This window comes from Clarias gariepinus, chromosome 13, assembly GCF_024256425.1.
Source record: "Clarias gariepinus isolate MV-2021 ecotype Netherlands chromosome 13, CGAR_prim_01v2, whole genome shotgun sequence".
NCBI classification, from domain to species: Eukaryota; Metazoa; Chordata; class Actinopteri; order Siluriformes; family Clariidae; genus Clarias; species Clarias gariepinus.
Window position 1 is genome coordinate 32,914,447 of NC_071112.1, and position 24,716 is coordinate 32,939,162.

Here is a 24,716-nt window from a genome sequence, read left to right on the forward strand (position 1 = left end):
TTGAACAGCCGAAAGGGTCCCAAGCCTTCGGATTTGCAAAGTAAAAACCGTTCAGGGAGCCGAGACAAACGCACAAGCCTTGAAGTCTCCAGCTGTAAGATTTGAGCAACTCTTCTAGGAGTGCTGCGCTCAGCTCGGGAAGGATGGGGTTTAGGAGAAAGTGTCCATCAAAAACTCACTAAAGATTTGTACTTCTCTGCAAGACACATATTTCAATAAAATACATTAGCAATAAACATGATGAATAATTAGTTGTTCAAAGAAAGCAGCGTCAGAGCACAGGGTCAATCAATAGAGGCTTCAGGGATAAGAGCTGGGCTTCCTAACGCAGTCTGGCACTTCTGGAAGTTGAGCTTGCAACTTCCTCATTATTATTACAGAGAAATAATTAAACAAAAAAATCTGAGCTAAAACTGCACAATTAGTACTGTTAGTCTTCAAACCTCAGTCTTTTATGTCAGCGGGCAGCCAAGATTTCTGTTGTTTTTACCAAAAGTTATTTCAATGATTTAATTCAGGTTCCAAATATAACATTATTAATACGTAAGTGTAACAACAGCAATTACATTTTCAGATAGTTTTCAGAACTACAAAACAGGATTAACAAGGACAAGGGGCAAAATAAACAAGAAGATAGTAAAAGACTAAAGTATAAAAATCACATGGCTTCCTAGCCTTGCCCTGGCTACTGTACGTGCAGTATTTGCAAATTTTCTGCCTAAAGGTGTTTAAAACACAACCGGCTGTTAAGGTGAACTTTTCTCACAGTTTAATCCTAACACTGGAGAGATGCATGCCAGAGCCAAAGTCTAGAGCTGGGAATCGTACATGTAGGTGGACTGCTGATTTACTAATGATTTACTTCAAATCGATTTGTCCCACAGCTTATAGGTTTAAAAGTATTAAATAATAATAATAATAAAATAATAAAATGCTGTGTGTCATCACAAAATGTTAGTATTTGATAGAAAAAATATTTTTTTATTTAAAACATATGTTAAATGTAATTTTATTTGTTAACTAAACTGTGAATAAATTCTGGATCAATGAATCGGTCAAAAAAAGATCGATTTAATCACACAGCTTTGTGGCATAGGGGGATTTTGTTGTTGTGATTTGGCAACACCAGTGAGCAGAATGTGAGCATGTGAGAGAAACTTTAAGTGAAAGAAACTTTGAGTGAGAGAAACTACAATGAATACGTTTTTTCATGGGGAATGGGCCCAAATATAACACCGTGCAGCAATAGTAGAAATCTTATTTTGCACTATGATTGTTTAACTTTGCCTGTGGTTGCCCACGTATTTCAGATTGTGAGAGACGCAAAAGAAAGGCGCATTTCTGTATAAAAATACTATATCTAAAATTTGAAAAATATATTGACTATGTGAGGGCTCTTTTTGGAGCATCACACATCAGCTGCTGAAAAATATTTATCCTCTACCTGGTACTGTCCGCTCTCCAGGTCTATGGTGATGGAAACCCCTTGGTCCTCCGGACTGGAGAAAACAGAGGAGACCCAGGCGGTGCCGATGTCATTATCATTGATGTAGTTGAGAGGGTGAGCGTGTGGGTGGAGGCGGAGCAGGCGGTTGTTGGTGGTGTCATCAGCACCGTTAGGGATGCAGTACCGTTCCACTATAGGGTGCACTCTCGGGTGGGTGGGAGGGCACCGGCATGACGTCTGCGTGTGGAGGAGAGGCATCGCTCCAGAGTACACCTCCTCGATCTCCCTAAAAAGACAAACAGTACAGATAAAAAGACAAACGTTGCTAAATATATATTCCCTTATTATTGGATTTTTATGATATTTTCAAATGTCTATTAAAGTTCTGCTGTACAGCACACGGCAGAGTAAAGAAAGTACAATTCTGCAGAGCTAATTAAGTGGTCTAGCTGTAAATTAATAATTAAACAGACAAACATCCTCAGAAAACCCTTCTGAACAAGTTTAATCAACATGGCTAGACTCCCATAAAGAGATCTCTCCAGATTGATGTCTGGATGTCAATCCACTGACCTGTTAGTCAAAGTCTGGGGATAAAATCTGAAATCCTGCATTCTCCCGATGAATTGATCGGACCCTGGGAAGAAAACCAAATGTCAAAGGCTGCTATTGAGGAGAGTTTGCAGGATCCATAGTGGTGAGAGGATTACCTTATCTCGGCCATTGTTTGGGGTAGAAGACATACTTGCGGCCCAGTGGATGAATTGCACTTATTTGCAGCTATGTGTTAGGTGTAATCCTGCTGACTCAGGGCTGTGGCATCGTTAGGACACAAACCACACGCAAAACCACCTCTGATATTAGATAAAACCAGAAAAACGCTGATTATGAAATTTTTTATAAGCGCTTTGTTTCTGTGTATTATATTTAGATCACCTGGAAATACACTACAACTAAACCACTGCGTCTGATCAGATCTATGCTCAGAGGTTTTATGCCAACTGAACCTTTTTGTGGTTTTCAAATTTTGTGTTTGGTTTGTCCAACACGTGCCTGGCTTGTCCCATGTCCACATGAAGAGAACAGGTTTTCACAGACCTGGGCTTACAGTATGTGTAGAGATGTGTGTAAACAGGACATTTTTCTTTTTTCTTCATAAAAATGCTCAGTCTCACTGCTCAGTACTGGCACTGAGATATCATAATCAGCACAATGCATCAACATTTTGCTGAAGTGAAAGAAAAAAAAAATCAAGTTTGTGCTGTGACATAGTAACATAAACCTGCCTTTTCCTTTTTTTCTTTTCTTTTTGGATTTGCTTCAACCTGGAACCGCTTTCCTTTTATTGATTCACTATTGGATAACTACTGTCGCATAAATTAAGGAGTGTTTCATGTAAATGATATGTATACAAGTGCACAATAAGGCATGATCCATGCATATAAAGTGTGAACAAGGCATGAGTGGGAGTGGAGCTGATGTGGTTTACAGCACAGCTCACTCTGATGGAGTGAAGCTGATTCCTTAAGCAGTGCAGATTTAATCGTACATCGAGATTCACGCTCGTTTCTAAATTCATATATATGATGGAGGGCCATTACATGCAAATTAATTACTTTTATAAAATAATAATAAAATTTATACAGTGTACTCATGGCTCAATAATGTTGTATTCTCCTGGAGAGTTTTTGGTTTATCATAAAAGTCCAGTCGCATAAAAACTTGGTTCACCAAGAGATGTTTATTAATTGTTATTTAGTTTTTAAACATAAAGAATTATATGCTTAAAAAGTTATTAACTGATAAGGGTTGTTTAGCATATAGCGCTGTCCAGGACAACCCAGCTCTAGATCTCACTAATAGATCTCAATCCAATAGAGCTTCTTTGGGACGAACGGAAGATTCGCATCCTGGACATGCAGCCGATTGCAGCTAATGTCAATATGGCAGGAAGTCTCTAAGAAACGTTTACAACATCGTGTTGAAATGGGGTCCAACCCAGGGCTAGCAAGGTGAACCCATATTAGTGTAGAAGTATTAGCTTACATTAATCAACGTGCAGATATTTATTTGTTAAATCTAAAATGAAAGAAAATATACCTTACTCATCTGTGTTAGCCTTCTAGCTTGGAGCTAATAAGAAACAAAAAAAGGGCGTCCATGTTTTCTTGTCAGTGCAGTGGTAGCTCAGAGGTTGAAGCATGAGTTATTGTTCAGAAGGTCGGCGGTTTAAGCCCCAGCTCCACCAGGTTGCCATTGTTGGGCCCTTGAGCGAGGCCCTTAACCCAATCTCCTCCAGGAGGTTCTGCATGATGGCTGACCATGCACCCTGACCCCAACTATGCAAAGGAATTTTACCTTGAAGTAATGTATAGGTGAAAAAAAGTCCAATGTCTGTTAAATGCACCTAATGATGTCACTTTGACCGCCAAATTACAGACGATTAGGATGTACATTAGCGTTATATTTTAACTAAACTGGTACATCTACAGGAACTTTTAAAAAAAAAAACAACAACAAAAAAACTTTTTCCATCTGTCTGAAGTGATGTTTAAATCTTTTGCTGCCTGTTTATCGTGCTTTTTTCTTTTTAAATGTACGCATGCCATGTTTATGCGCCAGACACACTGTAGGAGGTGTTTATCAGGATAATAAGGATGTGTTCTTAATATTGGTTTAAACTTTTGTATCAGTTATTAAGGTTTTAACTAAAGGTTTAAATACGTCTCAATTAGAGTATTTTTACAAATCAGGTTAATTAACCACATTAATGTTGAGAATCACATAGTAAGAGCCGGAGTGTGTTCATAGGGTAGGGTTGAGGGGGACTGGAGTCCATCCCAGGGAACTCAGGTTACAAGGCAGGGTACACCCAGGTCGGGTGCCAACATGTTGCAGGACACACACACACACACACACACACACACACACACACACACACACACACACACATTTTGGATCAGCCTCCACTGTGTGTCCTTGGACTGTGGAAGGAAACCAGAGTACCTGAAGGAAGCCCTAACATACACACATACAAAGCAGAGGCAAGCTTCGAACACACCACCCTGAAGGTGGCCAGCCAAACTTGGAGGCTCAAGGAATCAAACCAGGATTTTGATTGTACAGAATAACAGAACTCTGAGAGTAAACACTTCCTTTATGTCTCTATATAATCCCCTGATACACTAATGCACTTATCCCAGTGTCTCACTAGAGCTTGGACACCATCAACGGAGAAAGTTTTGATCTGACCGCCTGCTTCACGTCTGAAACGTCGGCCTCCCAGGAACTCCTTTACTTTTCTTTTTCAAACATGGTGGAAATGTCTTGGAGCGAGGTCAGGACTGTATGAGAGAAGTGACGAGCCAGCTGAGTTCCCAGCCGAGTTCTTGTAATGTGCAAGTGGTGTTGGTGAATAAGTGTGTGTACAGTTCACACAGACAGATGGAGAAAAGTTATCTGGTGATTTTTAAAGTTCAGGCGTTCTATAAGACTTTCATCACCGTACTGTGCTTGAAGGCTTCTGTAAATGTCAATCACTTTTATGCCTTCAATCAGCAGAAATTTCATCCCCAACCTTTGTTGATTGAATAATGTAAAAAATATCCTATAGATAAGATATAAAATGCATGTACAAAGATACACACGGCCTGCCACATTTCTACATTTGTTTTGTTTTGGCAAGGGTGTCTCTGCTATTAACAAGTCGAGACCTTCTTGATGCTAAACTGTGCAGTTCGCCTATGAAATACCTATAAATATAATTTACAGAAGGAAAGCATTTTTAATCCCATAGAAATTCTAAAAAAATGCAATTACAGTACTTGTTCTAGACAGATTTAACTAACAGGACTCTTGGGTGGATGTGTGGAGGCCAGACGGATGGATGAAGGGAGAGATGGACAGCCTGAAAACATACAGTAACGCATCTGTAGGGAAATGAAAGTAAATCCAGAGCGTGATTGTGCAGGCAGATTAACGGAAATTATCCAGTACAATGGCAGCTTAACTTTTTTTTTTTTTTTTTTCCAGAAGGTTTACTGGTTCTTTGGTTCTTTGTTCAGGGAAACCTTTAAGTTACAACAGAGTATACTGCTATCAAAGAGTGCCAAGTAGAACCGTTTTTCTAAGAGAATTAAGAATTCATGTGCCACAATAAAGTGACTTCTAGTTTTCTATAAATAATCTCCTAACACGTTGACGTAATCATCTCACAGTGTTTGATGCAACCGAATGTGGAGGTGATATTTTAGCTTCTGCCTCAGGCTAGGACATAAATGATTTTCACCATGCTACACTTTGGGAAGGTGTTGGAGACGTGTCCCCAGCGTCCCCTAGGCAAGCTACTGTAGACCTGCACAGAAGAGGTGCTGCATTGACCAAGCAGTTAAAAAAGATCTGGAACCTCATGATGAGAACGACCACCTCAGAGCTCCTACTGTATATTCTTTATAAACGCAGGTTTACCATGAGCCGTATTATTTCCTGTAAACTTCTAATTTGCAGCACGACTTCTTAACTGTGTCTGTCTTGTACTCCCTGCAGAGCAGTAATGGATTACCTAATCATTATTAAAAATGGATTTAAGGAAATTTGTCATCATAATAAGAACGCGTCCGCGACGGATCCCGGCGGTGAAAATTCAAGTGCAGAAACGTCCCAGAAAGGAAATTAAGGTAACAGAGTTGACATCCATTTAGTTTGTGCCATTCACAGATATGTATTCAAATGCGTTTTTTACTGTGCGTATTGCAGAAATCCCATCTCATCTCATTTATGAACAGATTATGTGTGGCCATATGGTCACCCCTGGCCTATATAAATCCCCAGATTTGATTAGTTGCTGGCTTACGGATCTTTCCGGAATGAAAAACTGTAGCACCTTTGCAGATTAGTGTGCCCTTTTTCCTCTTCCAATTCAACTAAGAAGAAAATGCTGTATGTGTAAATTAATTTAAAGTAAGACCAGCGTTAATTTAATATACTTTTATATACAACTCAGTAGAGGCCTGCGTTACAGTTCCCCTAATGATATGAGTAATATCAAAGTAACAATACATATTATAGTATGCAACAAAAGTAAGTACACCCCTGTGCAATATCGCTTAAATGTCAAATAACTTGTCAAGTTACTGATTATTAATGTTGAAAAGTAGAGTGTTTCCTCTTATCGAAATTCGATCAAAAACAATTACTTTACAAACACTATACTGAAAATACACACCGCGAAGAAGAATTCACACATGATGACTAACACACACTTTAGAAACACTGTGATTATTGAAATTAAACTGAGTACACTGTGACTCGTCCATCTCTATTCACATCTCTATGTCTGCGTCATGGCTCCACATGGAAAAGACTTGCCAGGAGAAACAGAAATTTGGTAGTGTTTGAGTTTTCACAAAGATGGGAAAGAATACAGGAAGATCAACCAGGGAGGAATAAAAATGCAACATAAATAAATAAACAAATGCTCTTCACAATAAAGAAGCCTGATGGATACTAGGGAGATGTTCATTTGCTCAGATGAGACCATGATAAATCTGATCGTCGCAGGTAGCATCCAGAATGTTTGGCATGAATCTGTTCGGGACCTCTACAGTGAGTGGACAAGGCAAGGCAAGGCTAGTTTATTTGTATAGGGCATTTCATACACAATGGTTATTCAAAGTGCTTTACATAAAAGGGAAGAAAATAATCAATGAAATAAAAGATAATAGCAATAAAACTTTTTAACGAAAACTTTTAAATTTAATTTTAAATAAAAATAAAAACAGTTTGCAATAAAACTTTAAACTAATTTAAATTTAATTTAAAATTAAAATAGAAGACTAATTAAAACTAATTAAAACATAATTTAAAATAAGAATAAAACAGTTTAGGATATTAGATAAACATAAAATAATGCAGTCAGTTCGGACGTAGCACAGTGCTTATTGAATAATTGCACAGCTAAACAGATGAGTTTTGAGTCTAGATTTAAATCTGACTAATGTTTTATCACATCTGATCTCTTCTGGAAGCTGGTTCCAACTGCGGCAGCATAATGGCTAAAAGCTGACTCCCCTTGTTTTGTGTGAACCCTTGGTATTACTAACTGACTCGATCCTAACGATCTGAGCGTCTGTTTGGTTTATATTCAGTGAGCAAATCTGTAATGTATTTAGGTCCCAGGCCATTGAGTGATTTATAAACAAGTAAAAGTACTTTAAAATCCATCCTAAATGTTACAGGAAGCCAGTGTAAGGTCCTGAGGACTGGTGTGATGTGATCAGATCTTCTGGTTCTAGTCAGAATCCTGGCAGCAGCGTTCTGGATGAGCTGCAGCTGTCTAATGGTCTTCTAGGCAAGGCCGGTGAGGAGACCATTACAATAATCCACCCTGCTGGTGATAAAGGCATGGACACGTTCCTCCAAGTCTTGATTGAAAACAAAACATCAAATTCTTGCAATGTTTTTGAGATGATAGTATGCTGATTTAGTTACTGCTTTGACATTACTACTAAAACTAAGGTCTGTCTCCAGAATCACCCCAAGATTCTTGACTTGATTTTTACTTATCTGAACCCTAGAGTGAAGGTATGCATTCACCTTCAGAGCTTCATCTTTGTTTCCAAATGCAATGACTTCAGTTTTCTCCTTGTTTAATTAAAGAAAATTCTGTCACATCCAACTTTTAATTTCATCAATGCATTTGTAGAGGGAGTCTATGGGGCTATAATCATTAGGGGATAAGGCTAGGTAAAGCTGGGTATCATCAGCATACAGTAGCTGTGATAAGCAACTTGGTTCTTTCTCTTTATCTGACTTAGAGGGAGCATATACAGTACAGTGTACAGTAGCATGTGACGATATTGGGTGCAAATATGAGTGCAAAAGGTGCTGAGAAAATGGACATGGACATGAATGTCTGTAAATTTCCTAAAGTAGTGGCTTACGGGTCGACTCCCAGTCCCCAGAGGCTTGGCAAAGGAAGAATTTTCCAGAAGAAACTGACTATGCCCTGTCCAAGTTTGTTATCTGACTTCAATCCAATAGAAAACCTGTGGAGTATTTTAAAGAGAAAAGCAGAGCAACACAACCTCTCCTGCAAAGAGCTAAAAAAAAATGTTTCTGAAGAATGGCAGAACATATCTCCTGTATTTTGTGCAACACTGGCATTGTCCATGCTGAGGGAAAAATAAGCTTTGAGTCTCAGTAATTAAAGCTTTACTGACTTTTGCATTCATGCAGTTCCTGCTGTGACCCTATACTTTTCATGGGGAAACTATTTGTTTTTAATAATTTTTCATGCGGGCTAATACCCTAGTGATCAACCCAGATGCAATGCCTTTACTGTAAGGTAAGACACCATTTGACATTTAAATGATATTGCACAGGGGTGTTCTGCATCTCAGATAGATTTTGAAACTTAATGTCACCAGCATACAGGCAAAAATACAGCAGCACGAAAAACAGACAAAACAATATAACTATAAGAAGCTAACTGCAGGTCCGAACATCTAATGTGCTTTATGGATGTTTCCTAAGCGAGTGCTCGCATCATATCACAGCACTGAACCTACAGCAGACGTGAACTCTGAGCCACACCCAGTGGAATCACACAACACATCTACAGTAGAATGTGTATAAATCTCTTAATAAATCCGATTCAGCTGGCATTTAAATGCAGGATGTGCAATGAAAGTCCACCTAACTTCCTGTTTGACAAACTTAGTGAGGTTATCTAAAGTTCCTTCACAATTTCACACCATTTTCACGTCTTTAAAAGCATCATACTACACCGATCAGCCATAACATAAAAGACAAAACATTACGTATCAAAGGTTTTCCTTGAGCCATCTGGGCAGCTCTGGCCCGACTGGTCTGGACTCCACATGACCTCTTGGGGGGCAACATGGTGTCTGGCATCAGGATGTTGACAGCAGATCCCTTTGGTGCTTTGAGTTATGGGAGGAAGCCTCTGTGAATTGACCTTGTTTGTCTTATGGGCTTTTACCGAATTAGGATCTGTGGAGTTTGGTGGCCGGTTTGGGGGCTGTTTGCCTGCTGGGCCTCATGTGTGGTGGGCTGTGGGGTACTGGGTGTTCTGGTGCCTTTCTGCTACATGTTGATTTGTGCTGCATTGACTTTTCTGTGGGATTGGATTGGATGGGCTGGCCTTTTGTCCCCGGCAACATGGGTGAGCTTCGGGTGCCCATCATTCTGTCACCAGTTTCTTCTTCTTCTTCTTCTTTGTCTTTCGGCTAATCCCTTTCAGGGGTCCCCACAGCGAATCATCTGCCTCCACCTAACCCTATCCTCTCCTCTGAACATGTCCAAATCATCTCAATCTGGCCTCTCTGACTTTATCCCCAAAACATCTCACATTGGTTGTCCCTCTGATGAACTCATTCTTGATCCTATCTATCCTTGTCACTTCCAAAGAGAACCTCAACATCTACCTCCAACTCCTCAGCCAGTTTACTGTTTATAATTATAAAACCAAGGTAATGTGTCGATATTATGGCTGATTGATGTAAAAGTGGTCTGTTTGGGGGGGAACCAGATCCCCAGGAATAAAAAAAAAAGTAAAAGTATTATTGTGAACCTGGGCCATGCCCAAATCCATGCTTATTCCAGAACTTGACCACAATTTGCTGTGTGTGTACCATATTTCAGAAATTTTTTTGTGCACCTCAAGAAATGGTCAAAAGTATGAGAGTGTTTTACCTTTAAAGTTCTGGCCAATCCAAGTCAAAGTATCTGAGGTGACATCAGCGACAGGACTTAGCAGGGTCTTCGTGTCGAAGGCCGTTCCATCTTCCTCTTGTCCATTCAGGAACAAGCTCACACTCGTTCTGTGTACCTAAAGTCCAACAGGAGTGTATGTTAGTGAAATGCCACACAGGTGTAGTTATGAAGTCCACAGCTGCCTTTATTAAAGAGCAACAAAGTGTCAAACCTCCCTCTCACTAAACCTGACAGCAGCATTATATGTGAATAATGCAGATTCAATTACAGGAGTTTGTATGAAACCTTTAAAACGGGAAACGTCCTATAAAGTTTTCTGCCTTTGCCGGGTGTGCCACTCTTCTGAGATAAAGAGCCCTCCTATCACATTCACATTTGTATGTTCACAGCTTCCTTCCCAAAAAAAAGTTAAAAAGGTGGATGGAAGTGAAGCGAAATTCCTGGAGGATGAAGGAAGCGCGAGACAACTAGCTGCCTCGAGGATCCTTAAGCCGCGCTCTTTCATGATGGCTGATTGAAGACTGGTGAGAGGCCGTCCTCGAAATCTCAAACCGGCCCGACGACTTGCTTCTTGAGATCTGAAGCCCACGTCAGAGTGATGTAAATGAAGTCTGAAGTGCTTCCATCTATTTAGCGCCAATGAAGGCTTTTGAAAACGAGGTCTGGAGCTAAAGCGGGGATTTCTCTATCGGCTTCCGATTGTAATTCTTTTGTTTTGTTTGGTCTCTATAGTGAGCACTTATTACACTTTAAACGCTGATATGTGTCTGCTCCATCCCACTTCTGGACTGGGCACAACTTGAATAGTGCAAACACACAAATTTACTACTTTTGTTTCATAAAAATAGTGATATCAGCACATCGGGCATCAGGTGATGTTAGATACCAATCCAATAGAAATTAATAACTAAACATCTCCTCTATGCAAGCTTTGAAATATCAGTGGCATGTTTTTACACATAACACATGACCTGTGCTATGTCAGTCAACACACACACAAACACACACACACACACACACACACACCAGCCAGCAGGAATTATTGGTTGTCAAAATGTTGTGGTAATGTTAATTTGACAATGTTACTGATGTTGGGATGACGTTGGTGTTAGGTTGTTTGTAAAAGTTTTAAAGAATTTCTTAAATTCGATGATGTTGCAACACTGTTGACTATGTGATATTGGCATAATGTTGAACAAATAATTGTAACCTAAAAGACAACATTGCAAAAGCAGCATTAAGACCGAACCGATGTCCCTGCATGCTTACCACTGGACCACTAGGGGGCATTCTGTTTGTGATAGTCGAGTATTTTGGGAGCCAAGATGCACCTCAGGGTCATATTTCAAAAAGAAAATAAAATGGAGAGGGAACATTACGGCACTAAGAGAAGTATGACTCGAGAAACACACGCTGTGTGCGGGAAGCTGTTGTGTCCGTCTCAATCTCAGATCAGAACTGAAACCTAAGGAAACATGGACCTGCTCAGACTTTGTGTGAATTGATGTTAATCTGTGTCAATGTTTCAAATAAAATATATGTAATAAAATGAAATAAATAAATAAAAAACTGTTGTTTTGAGATTGCATTTGCATTGTTGTATTTGGATTGTTTATTCAACATTATCTCAATCCCATTTTATCAAAGTCAACGTAACTTCCAAAAACAGCATTGTGTTTGCAACATCCTTACAGCTGTATCACAACACTGATCCGACGTTAGTGTTCCTTCTGCGAAACGTCACATTAAACAATTAATCAATGATTGACACCAGCATGTCGGTCCAGAGCGTCAACAGTGGGGACGAGACAAATTCCTGGCCTCTAAATGTTATACAATACAGTCCATATCTCTGACTGTTCTTTTTGATTTTTTTTGTGTGTATATGTGTGTGTGTGTGTGTGTGTGTGTGTGTGTGTGTGTGTGTATGTGACCTGTTTAGAAAGCTTCCCTACTAAGAAAAAGCCTGTGAGATCACTTCAGCACTGCAGGAGATTATTAACCAGCCATTCTCTGGAGCTTTTAGCAACTTCATAATCAGCAGGTGATGACATCTTAAAAGCCGCTCTCAGCTTTCAGACTGAACCAGGCATATTTGGTCTGCGCAGGGAATTACCTGAAATTTGCCACAAATTTATGCGATGGCTTTTATGAGAATGAGCGCTGCGGAATCAGGTAGCCAACCGGCATCAGAGCGAGAACTCATGCTGACACTCGGGGAGCCGACACACAAAAGCTTTACACTCTGTACGGGAGTGAAAACAATCCCATTTCCTAGGGAACTCTTATAAATGTGCACGTAACAACAAAAACTTTAAAGATTATGAAATTTTTCTGCACAATTCCACTCTGGCAGAAGTAATTCAGCCATAAACTCATATGATCAAAAGCCAGCTGATATTCATACAGTAAGCTCGACTCTGAAGCCTAATGCTGAATAACTTCCATCAGATTATATTAGTTTGGGGTTTAAAATTTCTGTAACTGCGCCCTCGTTGTTCTGCTCCCTCTGCACAGTGGTGAAAGAGGGCTCCGGGGTAAAGAACAGGTGACGTGTCAGTGCTTGCGTCACTACCTTTCCCACCAAAGCTCTCTCATGGGAAACTCTATCAGCTGACATTCAGAGAGAGAGAAATTCCATCTTACTTAAAAAAAAAAAACTCCATTTGTTACAGATGGGAAAGTGAAATGTTAAAGCTCTCACTGCACCTTTAGCTTTTAAACTCTAAATACAGAACGAGCTTTTAGTCGCTTTGACGCCATCGTACTACAACGAAGGCTGAACTCAAACGATCTAATCGAATCTGACCTTTTCGACATTTTAGACCATTGTGTTCTTTCAACATTGTGGAAAAAGTTTACACAAGACTCACATACAGGTGTGATGGTTAGGTGTCCATATACTTTTCGCCAAATAGTGTATTTAACAATATGTGCATTTATATGGACCTTTTTATTCCACTAAGAATTTAATAAAATCGAAATAAATGTGCAATTTACCATCTGAACAAGAAAGGCCGTGTAATACTTTTACTGTATAATCACTTCAAAAGGATAAAGACTAGCCCAGTAAACACTCGATCTGCCTGTGGGAATAAATATATTCTTTTTGTTTATGTTTTTTTCCCCGCATCTTTACACCAGACTTTCCTTCACAGCATCTGTGTCTGATTGGCTCGAATTTCATACGTAGAAAATAATCTTTCCAATCGTAGACAATCTAAATTCTTTTAGACATTTGGCCTTATCCAGAGCACCTTTCATTTTATTATACGTACATCTGAGCAGTTAAGGGCCTTGCTCAAGCGTCCAACAGGGACAACTTGGTGGTCATAGGATTTGAACCTGAGACCTTCCGAACTGTAGCCCAATGCCTTAACCACTGAGCTACTCCTGATCGCTGGACATTTAAAATTATATAATACTCTCTAATTCTTTATATTTAGCAGATTAAACACTACACAGAGAGCAGAACAACTTTGTGCAAGTAAAAAAAAAACAATGTTCTGATTAAATGCTTTGAGCATGTAAACACACACATTATCAGATCAGCGTTCATCAAAACAGTGGAGTTGAAATCTCTAAACGGGTGGAAAAATGGGAAAAACTTTATTTATTAATGTATCACGATTCTTCTGTGTGGCATTTTATGTACCACTACACTGACTTTAAAGTCGAGAAATTATTTTTTTATTTACTGTATATATGACAATGTTGCAGTTCCTCCATAAACCTACAGGTGTAAACTATTCACACATTCATCAGCAGCACAACAAAATCTCAACAAAATAATAATATTGAATCAGTACAGTATATTCATAAAGTTGCGATACAAATCAAATTACCACCTGAGTATCGTGATAACATTGTATCGTCTCTCATCCAATCAGAAAGCATTATCATGTGTGACTCTCACCAAATAGTCAGTTAATACCTCGAATGATTGAGAACGACTGAATGTGGTGTCAAATGAGCGTTTTGATAAATCAGTGATCAGACTGATGTCATGATGTTAAAACCTTTTATATTGTTTCCTTTCATTTATATTCATAAAGAGTTGAATACACAAAGAATAAGTAGGTTTCATTAAAACACACAATACGGATTAATATTAATGTATTACCCAGCATTATATGGCATTGTACTTATTAACACAATAAGTAACACAAAATAAAGGAAATAAATATTGCTGGTATCGCTGTGCAATATTACCCTTGTGCATTTCATTGAAATAGCAACTGTGCAATAAGAGGATTTTAAACTGTGCAATATTACCCTTGTTGGACCTGGTTCAATTAGTTTGAGAGTGCAACTATTTACACAATTTTTCTTCACTGCTGTAACAAAGACATTTCCCCTCTGTGGGACAAATAAAGGTATATCGTATCTTATTTACGAATATTTTAAAATAAACCAGTCAATCTGAAAAACAATAAACAGATTAATTGATTATTAGAATAACAGATGTTCTCATCCTTACAGTGAAGCTGTGGTTAAGAAAAAACCTGAGAGCGATCCAGGGCCCAGTGTTTTATAGCTCCTGTTTGTAGATGGAATTCTGAACTCGGGAGGGGGGAAAACCCTCCAATGTCTTTTTTTTAATACAAGTATATCTAACTTCAAATGCCACAGCTTTATATAAAAAATGATGCTTCGCCCTTTTGACCTGGCCCATAAACCAGGGCCGGGACACGAGCCCCAGTCGGAGCCGAGGCACCTTCAGCAGCCTGAGTGACAAAGCGCTCGGTGATAAAGCCCTTTCCATTTCAGCGCCGGACGAGCTGTCAGGGCCTCGAGAAATATTCCACTCCGGATGAGGGTATCAGCGCAGCCAATCCCCAGCTTTTTCAAAGCATGTTGCTGATACCTGCGAAGCCTAACCCTTCTATCTGCGTGCACGTGCACACACACACACACACACACACGCACACGGATGTTTTATTTACAGCTTAGCCCTGAGCCTCAGTGAGACAGACTCTTATCATTTAAATGAAGCAAAACTGTTTCCTTACTTGTAATTTGTTACATTATCCCATGTATCGGAGTGCACAGAGTACGACTCGGCCAATCATTTGAAATATAACTGTCTGGACGAGAACGCTGCTTGAATTTCAGCGCCGATGCATCCGAGTCGGCTGGAGCCGGACGCGTCGCCTCAACATCAGCCATTACGCAGCGGAGGAGGCAGCTGACGAACAGCCAATTTTCCCTTTATCACATTAGCGCAGCCATGAGAGAGACGCATTTGTTCTACTCAAGTAGGCTAAAGCTACAATTACCAATCTCATATATACATGTTTTATATCAGGCCCTTTTCTTCTCCCGCAATGAGGGTGGCAGCGATAAATTAACACTAGCATGACAGTTTATTTAAGAAAAGAAAATTGTCTCGGTGGCGTGGGAGAAGGCGGAAATATATAAGGCGACGTGTCAGTGCTTTTAATAAAGGTAATAACTCTTGGAAGGCTATGCTTTAAGCAGAAAGCATATCAGAGATCTATTTCCTTCCCTCTCTTCTTCAGCATGAACAAAAAAAAAAAAAGGAACAGGAATCATTTTTGCTAAGCAGCTTGCAAGGTTGGGCTTTCGCCTCGCTTTTCTACACACCGTGTGCCTGTGACAAATGTCTACTCTTAGTGAAATAAGTGATTTTTTCATAATTCCAGAAGCTTCCTATAAAAGCTTGTGACGCTTCCTCACACTGATTAGAAACGTCTCCGGCGTTTGAGGAAGAGAGGATGGTGCTGAGGCATGTTCCGTAGTATTTGGTCAAGTGTGTCCTTAACAGTCTTAGAACACAGGTTTAAGCTTCAGAAATAAACTAAAGAGGCAAATGAACATCTGGGGTGTGTTACAGCACATTGGGCATGAAAACACGCTGTTCCTTTTGCTGTTGTCTAATTAAACATACAAGAAAATTATTCCCTATGCTCTCAGAGACGCCCTTTAACACTCCCCGTCTTCCTCCATAGATGTGATCCTCTGGTGGTTCAGTACATTCAGATGGTCAGCTGACTTCATTTTATTGCCCCATAACGTTACTGAGTCTAGACCTGAGTAACTGATCAACCCCAGATCATAACACTGTCTCCAGAGGCTTGTACAGTGGACACTATGCATGATGGGAGCATCGCTTCATGTCCTTCCCTTCTCACCCTGACACGCCCATCACTCATCAGGTCACATGACCTTTCTCCATCACTCCAAAGTCCAGTCTTTATGATCCCTAAGAAACTGAAGTCTTTTTCCTTAAGAGTCTCACTAACACGCGGTTTACTTATGGACAGTACGGACACCAAGTGTTTAAGTCATCATTAAGTGATGATTGTTTTCCCACCAGATTACTTTTACAACCATCAGTTTGGATCCTTCCAGGATTTGATAATGTGTAAAGGGTTTCTTAATCCAGTTCCAGTAATTGTTTTTTTCTTAACTTGATTTAATCCAATAATTTGACTTAGAATTTGAAAAGGCCACCTTTCTTTTGGACCAGACAGTGTATTTAATCCTTCAATTTTTGTAAATAGAGCATTTTTACAACACAACTTTACAATACATCTGTGTTCTCTTTTTAAACGATCCCTATTGGTTAATTTGTTCATGTCATGATCTAAAGCCTGCTTCTGAAACACTGGGTTGGAGGCAGTAGCACATCCAGGGGACAACATGCTCACACACACCCCAACCTAGGAGTGATTTAAAGTATTCAGTTCAGCAACAGGCATCAATTGTACCGATGCAGATGCAGACAAAGCCAGACTGTTTTTCTGCTTACTTGGCATGAACACTTACTCAAAGAGAATTAAACTGTACTGGGTGATTTAAAATGAGGTCCAATCAAAATGTCACCTATACACAAGTGAAAAAAAAAATTAGAAAAGAAACCCAGATGATCCCTCATGGACATCACAGAGACGACAGCGACAATGAAAAACTTCCTGAGGTGACCCAAAGGGGGAAAATATCTGAAAAGTAACCAGACTCAGAAAAGAACCCAAACTCATAACATGCAAATTGTGGATGAGAGCCCAGGGATGCTCACAGGACAAAGTTTATGATTACAGCAGCAGATCTTAATATCCATGCGAGGCTGGGTCTTGGGCATAAACAACTTTCTAAGATTTGCTTTTTTTTTTATTTATGTAGATTTACAACACAAGGCCATAAAGGATCGAGTTTAAAGAAGAACTAAAATTGGTCACATGAATAGTTACCTGAACAAAACACTCCAAATTACGGTAGGTTTAATCCTGATCACTGCTACTTACTGCCTTTAAAACCAGGATTTATTTGTTGGGACACCAGGCTGCACATGTACTGAATAAACTACTATTTTTAAAGCTGCTGAAAAAGTTTTAGCAGCTAATTTACAGCCACTTGTCTTTATTTATGGCGTGTCCTGTGAGGTGGTCCTCTTTATATGACTTTCTGCATCTGACACGGCATGCACCCTGAATGACAGAGGGCCAGGGTGCCACGCTCAGACCATCCGTCTCCTGACAGGCCTCAGATTGAGGGCGGTGTCTGACACACACACACACACACACACACACACACACACACACACACATACAAAACCACCACCGCCACACTATCCTAAGTGTGTTTATTATGTGGTTTATAAGATAAACTCATCCTATCATCATCATCATCATAGATGATCTTTCACCAATACTAAGTTGGCCCATGACATAAAACAAAGGCAGAGTTAACAGCACCAACACATCCGCAGAACCCTGCTGCTCTGATGGTTATACAGTTATACAGTATACCCATATGGCAAGCGTTCCACAGCACTCAGCTCTGAGCGGTCGGATTCAGACACTGTTGATTCCCTCAGAATTTTTATCTTTGAAATGAATTTGGCAAAAAAAGAAAAAAAATGGTCGAAAATATAGAATAAATATTGTCCAGTTTACCAACTACAAAAAGCGTAGGCTTCATATAAGGTGGACACGGTGGCTCAGCAGTCATCACAGGGGCCTCACACCTCCAGGGTTGGGGTTCGAATCCCACCTCATGAGTTTGCATGTTCTCCATGTGCTTGATGGGTTTCCTCTGGGTTCTCCGGTTTCCTTCAGTCCAATGACAAGCATTGATTTTTTTCAATTTCCAAATTTTTCATAGCATGTGAGAGTGTGTGTGCTTGTGGCCTGCAGAAGGTGGGCACCTCATCCGGGGTGTACTACAGTATGTCTTGTACCCCGAGTTCCCTGGGATAGGCTCCAGGCCTCCTGCAACCCTACACAGGATAAGTGATATACTGTACAGTATGTTATAACTAAATTAAAGAAATTTCCAAAAACCCTTTATAATAATTCAGATGATTTGCCTTTAAAATAAACCAGAACATTTTAAAAACTCTTCCATATTTTATTTATCATGAGCAACATCAGGGTTTTTGGCACATTCCTTCTACATAGTTTTTGTACTGTCCAACATCCAACCCTTCATCCTTCCCTCTCCTGTTAAAGTCAGTTTTTGGAACTCATGGCAGCACACACTAATTTGCTGTCAACATTTTGGGGTGATTTATAAAGTGTCCATGGCCTTTCAGCACCGGGCGCCTGCGGAGAGAGCGCTGGGGTAAGGTGGAAGCTCTTTTTTGCCTCTTCTCACCTTGCTTCACCTTCATGGACGCTGCCAATCAGTCTCCATCACTCAGGGTGAAATGAACCACTCGGAGAGGTCAGCTGACCCGCGGCCAGAGTCCGAGAGAGCAGCCTGATGCCGGCGCTGATGTCTCCTGTGCCAGACCTGCAGTCTCTTCCTTCTCCAAAGTTTTCTCATAGAAGTAATCAGAATGTACAGTTTTTTTCTTATTTATCCAAATCATACGGCACGATTCAAACGGTAACACCAGAACTCAAACACGACTAAACACTCCTTATATCATGAAGGCAACAGCTAGCATTCGACTCTGTTCTCCCTTTCAGAATAATATATTAATAAATGGCAATTCGTCCTCCACAGTTGCATGAACGAAGCACTCCGAGGCTTTTCTCACACTGCATGCTCTTTTCTTCGCCCCATTGAGAGGATACTTGAGAAACAACGCAGCCAGCACTAATTCCTCCTGCCACCTCCACACGATTCCACGATTGCTCTGGCTGGAGGGGATTGAGCAGTGGACTGGCTGGCCTACATTTCTTTGGGTAGGGGGAGAAGTTCACACGGGGTGATGAGCCATGTGCACATTCGGGTTAAGAGCTCAAGCTCGTGGCCAAAACAAAAACGTCCCCAGAGAACACACATCCACCGTGCTGCACAATCGCCAGATTGAAATGCCACAGCCAAGGTCTACACCCTGGTGGAAGCTGTAATTGTGCGTGAAAACGTTTATGAACTTGTGGGATTCTCTTAAAATTTGACGGAACAACGGCAAAAATTCAGAAACAGTCACGAGAACATGTCATAACAAACTAATTTAACTGCTCGAAAATGATTGTATGCTGGTTTTCATCAGAACAAGATCTGACCCAAACAGGAACTAATTGAATTGAGACTCTCAGTGGAGCTTCCTTTAGTGTATTAGTGAAACGATTTAAAATATTTTTTGGTGAAGGAGGTAAATTCTCTCAGTGACTAACCGGACTAAAAGTATATAATGGATTTCTTTTTCTTTTATCCAACTGATGAAGATTTGTGCAGTATGAGAAATAAATAAAATACTACAAATCCTGTGCTTAATAAAAACAACAACAACAACAACAAAAAAAAGGTTTTATCATACTTATTACAAGTTGTTGTTGGTTTATCGGCTACTCTCGACAAGGGGTCGCCACAGTGCACCATCGGGAGCGGACATACAAGCTTGGCACAGGCTTTACACTGGAGGCTCTTCCTGATACAATCGGCTGGGGTGGCTGAGGTTTGGGCACTGACTGGGAATCGACCCTGGGCCTTCCGCATGGAACACCTACCACTGAGCCACCAGTGCCCATATATACAGTACTAAATATGAAATAAGAAATTGAAATACGTTCAAGCATTTTACAAACTGGAGTATTGTTTCGGTTCTTATTAGACCGCTCGTAGAACCTAAATATAAATACTATCTAGTAGCTTCTTTCAGCCTTAAAGCTGGCGGCCAGGTTCCTACAGTCAGCACTGCAGCCTGCTTTTACACTGTGTCCAGATCCCAGAGCTGAAAAGTGAGATCAGACATCACAAGCATACAAGATGTTGGCTGGTGATGATGATGACTTCACTCGTAACGCTATCACAGAAAACAAAACCAGCCTTCACCTCTGTGACCTTAAACATGGTGCATTCTGTTACAACAAGCTAAACGCTGCACCTATTAATGTAGCCGTGCCAGTTTAGTAACTCCATCTCTGACGGGAGACTGTTTCAAACACCTTTTACAATCTGCTAGAGGTCTTGAACAACAAATTTGGCAGAAATGATCTAACAGACATATTCAAATGAAGTAATATCCTTTATACCATCCTTACTTTCCCACGTGAAACCACAAGCCAATCTAGCTTTGCCTTATCCCAATTGCAGACTGTGTTCACAGTTGGGGGGTGTGGGGTATGTGGGGGAAGGGGTGGGGATCTCTGACGCATCAAAACATTCAGCTGAAGCTCACTGTCACATATTGTTGCCACCCGAAAGGGCCTCACGAAAGCGATATGGTTTTTCTCTTCTCCTCGCGTCACTCCTCATCTCATTGTCATCACCTGCACAAGCACCTGCAGATCGGCTGCTCTGCTCTTCCTCCTATCCTCATGCTTTTGACTTATAAACACTATAAACTCTTTATTATGTGCGTTTATCCTCAGCTCTCCGCTTTGCCTTTAGGTTCCCTCTGACTACAGATTAGAAAATCTTCGAATTAAGACATAGGACAGCGTTACACACCAGGAGAAAAGTGCTCAGTATCTTCCCTTTTCTGCATCCATGAGTTGATGGTGATTAGCCAGTGTTAATGTGATTGACAGGACAAAAACACGATGAGAGTCGAATGCCTCTTGTTTAATTGTTCCTTCTGCTGCCTTACAGGGCAGTACAACACACTTGAGCGCTTCTCTTACTAATAGTGGAGGGAAAGTATGAGATCATGTCTGCATCATGCACTCTAACCACCTCTGATAAAACCTGAAAAAAGCTGTTGCATTATTGTTATTATTACAGAAATGCAAACATTTTATATCACAGCATTTTATATATATATATATATATATATATATATATATATATATATATATATATATATTTTTTTTTTTTTTTTTTTTTTTTTTATTTATGAATTTTTATATTCCATTAACAGATTATTTTAATTTAACTTAGTCTTATTTCAATCACAATGTATTAAAGCTATTTAAACTAGAAATTCCTTGTCATATTTACAGAAACATTAAAGCGAAATAAAATACAATTTTATTCAGGAAAGTCATATAAAAACAAAAATATATTTTTTTGTATAATATTATTATTATCATTATTATTATTACATAATATTACGTACCTTACAGCACAGTGAATTAGTTTTTTTGCCACACCCCGTTAGGACGTTGGGGTCAGAGCCCAGGGTCAGCCAGGATGCAGCGCCCACTGGAGCAGACAGTGTTAAGAAGCCTAGTGTTGCTGGGGTTGGAACCCCCGACCATCTAATCAGTAATCCAGTAGTAGTAGATATTAGTAACCCACAGCCTTAACCGACTGAACCACCACTGGCTCCCTGTTCCTCATTGCCCAATTTATTTCAGATTCTCCTCATTTACTCAGTTTTTGTTAGGGCGCTCTCGCGTCAGAGTGAAGAGTGAAGATAAATCACATGCTTCCTCTGTGATATGTGTTGGCACCTGGCTGCATCTTTTCAAACTGCTGCTCATGCAACATAACAGACTTGGGGGAAAGCGCTGTCCATCCCGTCCACTTGCATGAGCTCACAGACGCTCGTGATTGGCCAAGTGTCGCCAATTACTAATCCGCTCTTTGGAAGCCCGACTGCGTGATTGGACGTGAACTCACGATCTCCGGATGACTGTGACGAACGAATACTTTACGGTTGTGGAGCTACTGTCCACTTCATAAGGATAAAGTACACCTGTACATATGTACACCTGCACATTCAATCAGCCAATCACAGTGCAGCAATTTAATCCCTTTTACTCTTTAAAGGACTTATTTGAGCTAGACGAATACAGGTTAGGGCTGCTTATATTGGTCTTTATTGAGATTATTAAACATGATTATTTATATCATTGACTGTGAACTTGTGTTTTTAACATACAATAGAAGGCAAAACATTGCACAGCTTTAACCCAGTTCCTACAGTGTTCCTATTAATGTGGCCAGTGACTATATATTATATTATAAATGATAAAAAAAAAACTTTTTTGTAAAAAAATTTTTTTTAAGGTGCTACATGATATCGAAACAGCCAACTAACTGATTATAAAAAGAATCAATCAAAACAGCCTTTATGATCCGTTATTTCACAACATGCTGATCCGTACATCAGAGTGTATACTCTATTCGAAATAAAACGATGTCCACATGCGGCCATTGTTAAAGCTGCGCTCACAGACAGGGACGTCAGGATCAGCGCAGCGGTATCTCACTACAAAAAGTCAATTCTGAATTGTTGTCTAAATCTGACTGCACACAGGGCACCACACAGAGCAAATGGCTGAAGATAGGCCCATTTTCTCCATTTCATACACTAGTTAGCCCGGAGATGAAAAGCCCAACTGGGCAGCTAAGATAGATCTACGGGCCCGAGCCACGGCTGACACCCAGCAGGGAACTTATTACCTATGAATTGTGGGTAGGATCTTATTATCATAATAATATTTTCAGTCCCAGAAGTCAGCCTGCTATTCATAATCGGAACGAGCGCAATTTAAAGCCACAATAATCACTGCTATTGAAAGATAATGCTCTCTGCAGACGGACCTCTCCATTCGCTTACAATGCTGATGATGTCCCAATCTCTCTCATCCCTTTTCTTCTCTTTCATTTACCAACACATAGATACTGCCACTCACTTACAATGCTGAACAACGCCGGGGCTCGGAGACTCATGGGCCTGTCTGTGCAAAGGAATTCAGAGGCATAAAAAGGTTTCTGAAGCTGATTAAGAAACATCACGGTGCATATCAATCATTTCTTTACCACCAATGACCTGGAATTGCATCAGAATAAAAGCAAAGGAAATTACTTTCACGCTAAACAAAAACGTTATCGCAGGACACGCGCTCCGGCATCTTTACACAGGCGGATCCACGTGAACTCGGTTATAAAGTGATCTGTCGGGTTTCTGCAATATTTATGCGGAGAAGGACGTGAAAGAAGGCTGCACTCTCGTTCCCTGCCCTCGATGCCCCTGCAGCTGTGAGAAAACAGATGTTTACCCCTGTAATTAACACCTTCCGTTCATGCATCTTATCCGGGTCGGAAATCTGTTGTGACACGGGTTGAGTGTGAACCTGCTGCGGGTTTTCTGATGCGATATTAATATCAATAACCTCTGCCGGCTAATTACTGAGAATATGGATGGACAAGGATTAGTGCCCGCCACAGCCGCCTTGTAGATGAGGTCGGATCGAGCAGATTGAGGCATTTGATAGCCCGTGCCAAGAACGATTCGTCAGCTCCGCCACAAACGGTGCGACGTCCCTCAGTTTGTGGGGTCGGAAATTTGCTACGCTCTCTTAATGACCTGACGAGCAGTCAGAGGAAACAGCACTGTACAAATATCCTGTACATCCTACCTGTAAGGCCACGTGTGTCCACTCTCCTGTTCGGATGTGACCTGCAGAGCTTATGGTTATGGAGAGGTTCTGGCCACTTGAAACGCTGTACTGGAACTGGACGTCCATTTCTGTCACCGTAAGGAGAAACACCAGCCGGTCCATGCTCCTCTTCTCAAAAACAGTCCTGTCCATGGAGAAGATCCGCAATTAAAATAAATAATGAAATGTATAAATGATGCATAGTCACTGTTCTGTGGACACACTCCTCTAACAAACCTTGACTTTAACAGCTAATTTTACAAATTATGAAATTTCTGATGAATAAAGGCATAAAAGTGATTGACACATGATTTAGATGTTAAAGGAGTTCCTGGGAGGCCGGCGTTTCAGGTGTAAAGCAGACAGTCTGATCACGGCTCTGGTGTCCAGAGAGAACTTTCTCCCTCGATGGTGTACAAACACTAGTGAAACATTGGGATAAGTGCATTAGTGTATCAGGGGATTATATAGAGAAATAAAAGGAGATTTTACTCTCAGGAATGTGTTCTGTTATTCTGTACTGTTATCAAAAGTCCCGCTTTGACACGAACAACGCTTGTATAGTCTGAGGCCAAAGAAAGATTTATAAAATCATAAACAAATCAACTCTTTACTTTATTAAATAATTAGGTTGTTGTGTTATGAAGGAAGAAATAAATAAGAGGCAACACACAACTTAACTTTCTATTCCTCCGTCCCCTGATTAAAGCTCTGTTGCTCTAAAATCCCAAATTTATCCCCCAGATTCAGTTCATGTCTGACTGTCTCATGGCTAATGTTTTGTCCAG

General features: G+C 40.3%; 1 protein-coding gene across 1 annotated transcript in view; it reads right to left on the reverse strand.

The window, feature by feature from the left end:
* The window catches only part of ush2a (Usher syndrome 2A (autosomal recessive, mild)), a 213,367-nt gene that overhangs the window by 186,804 nt on the left and 1,847 nt on the right, over positions 1 to 24,716 (reverse strand). The window contains exons 2-5 of the mRNA XM_053509206.1: positions 23,908 to 24,073; positions 10,163 to 10,298; positions 2,021 to 2,084; positions 1,445 to 1,733 (exon numbers count right to left, since the gene is read on the reverse strand). Coding sequence (XP_053365181.1) covers positions 1,445 to 1,733; positions 2,021 to 2,084; positions 10,163 to 10,298; positions 23,908 to 24,073 — 655 coding nt within the window. The remainder of the gene's footprint in view (positions 1 to 1,444; positions 1,734 to 2,020; positions 2,085 to 10,162; positions 10,299 to 23,907; positions 24,074 to 24,716) is intronic.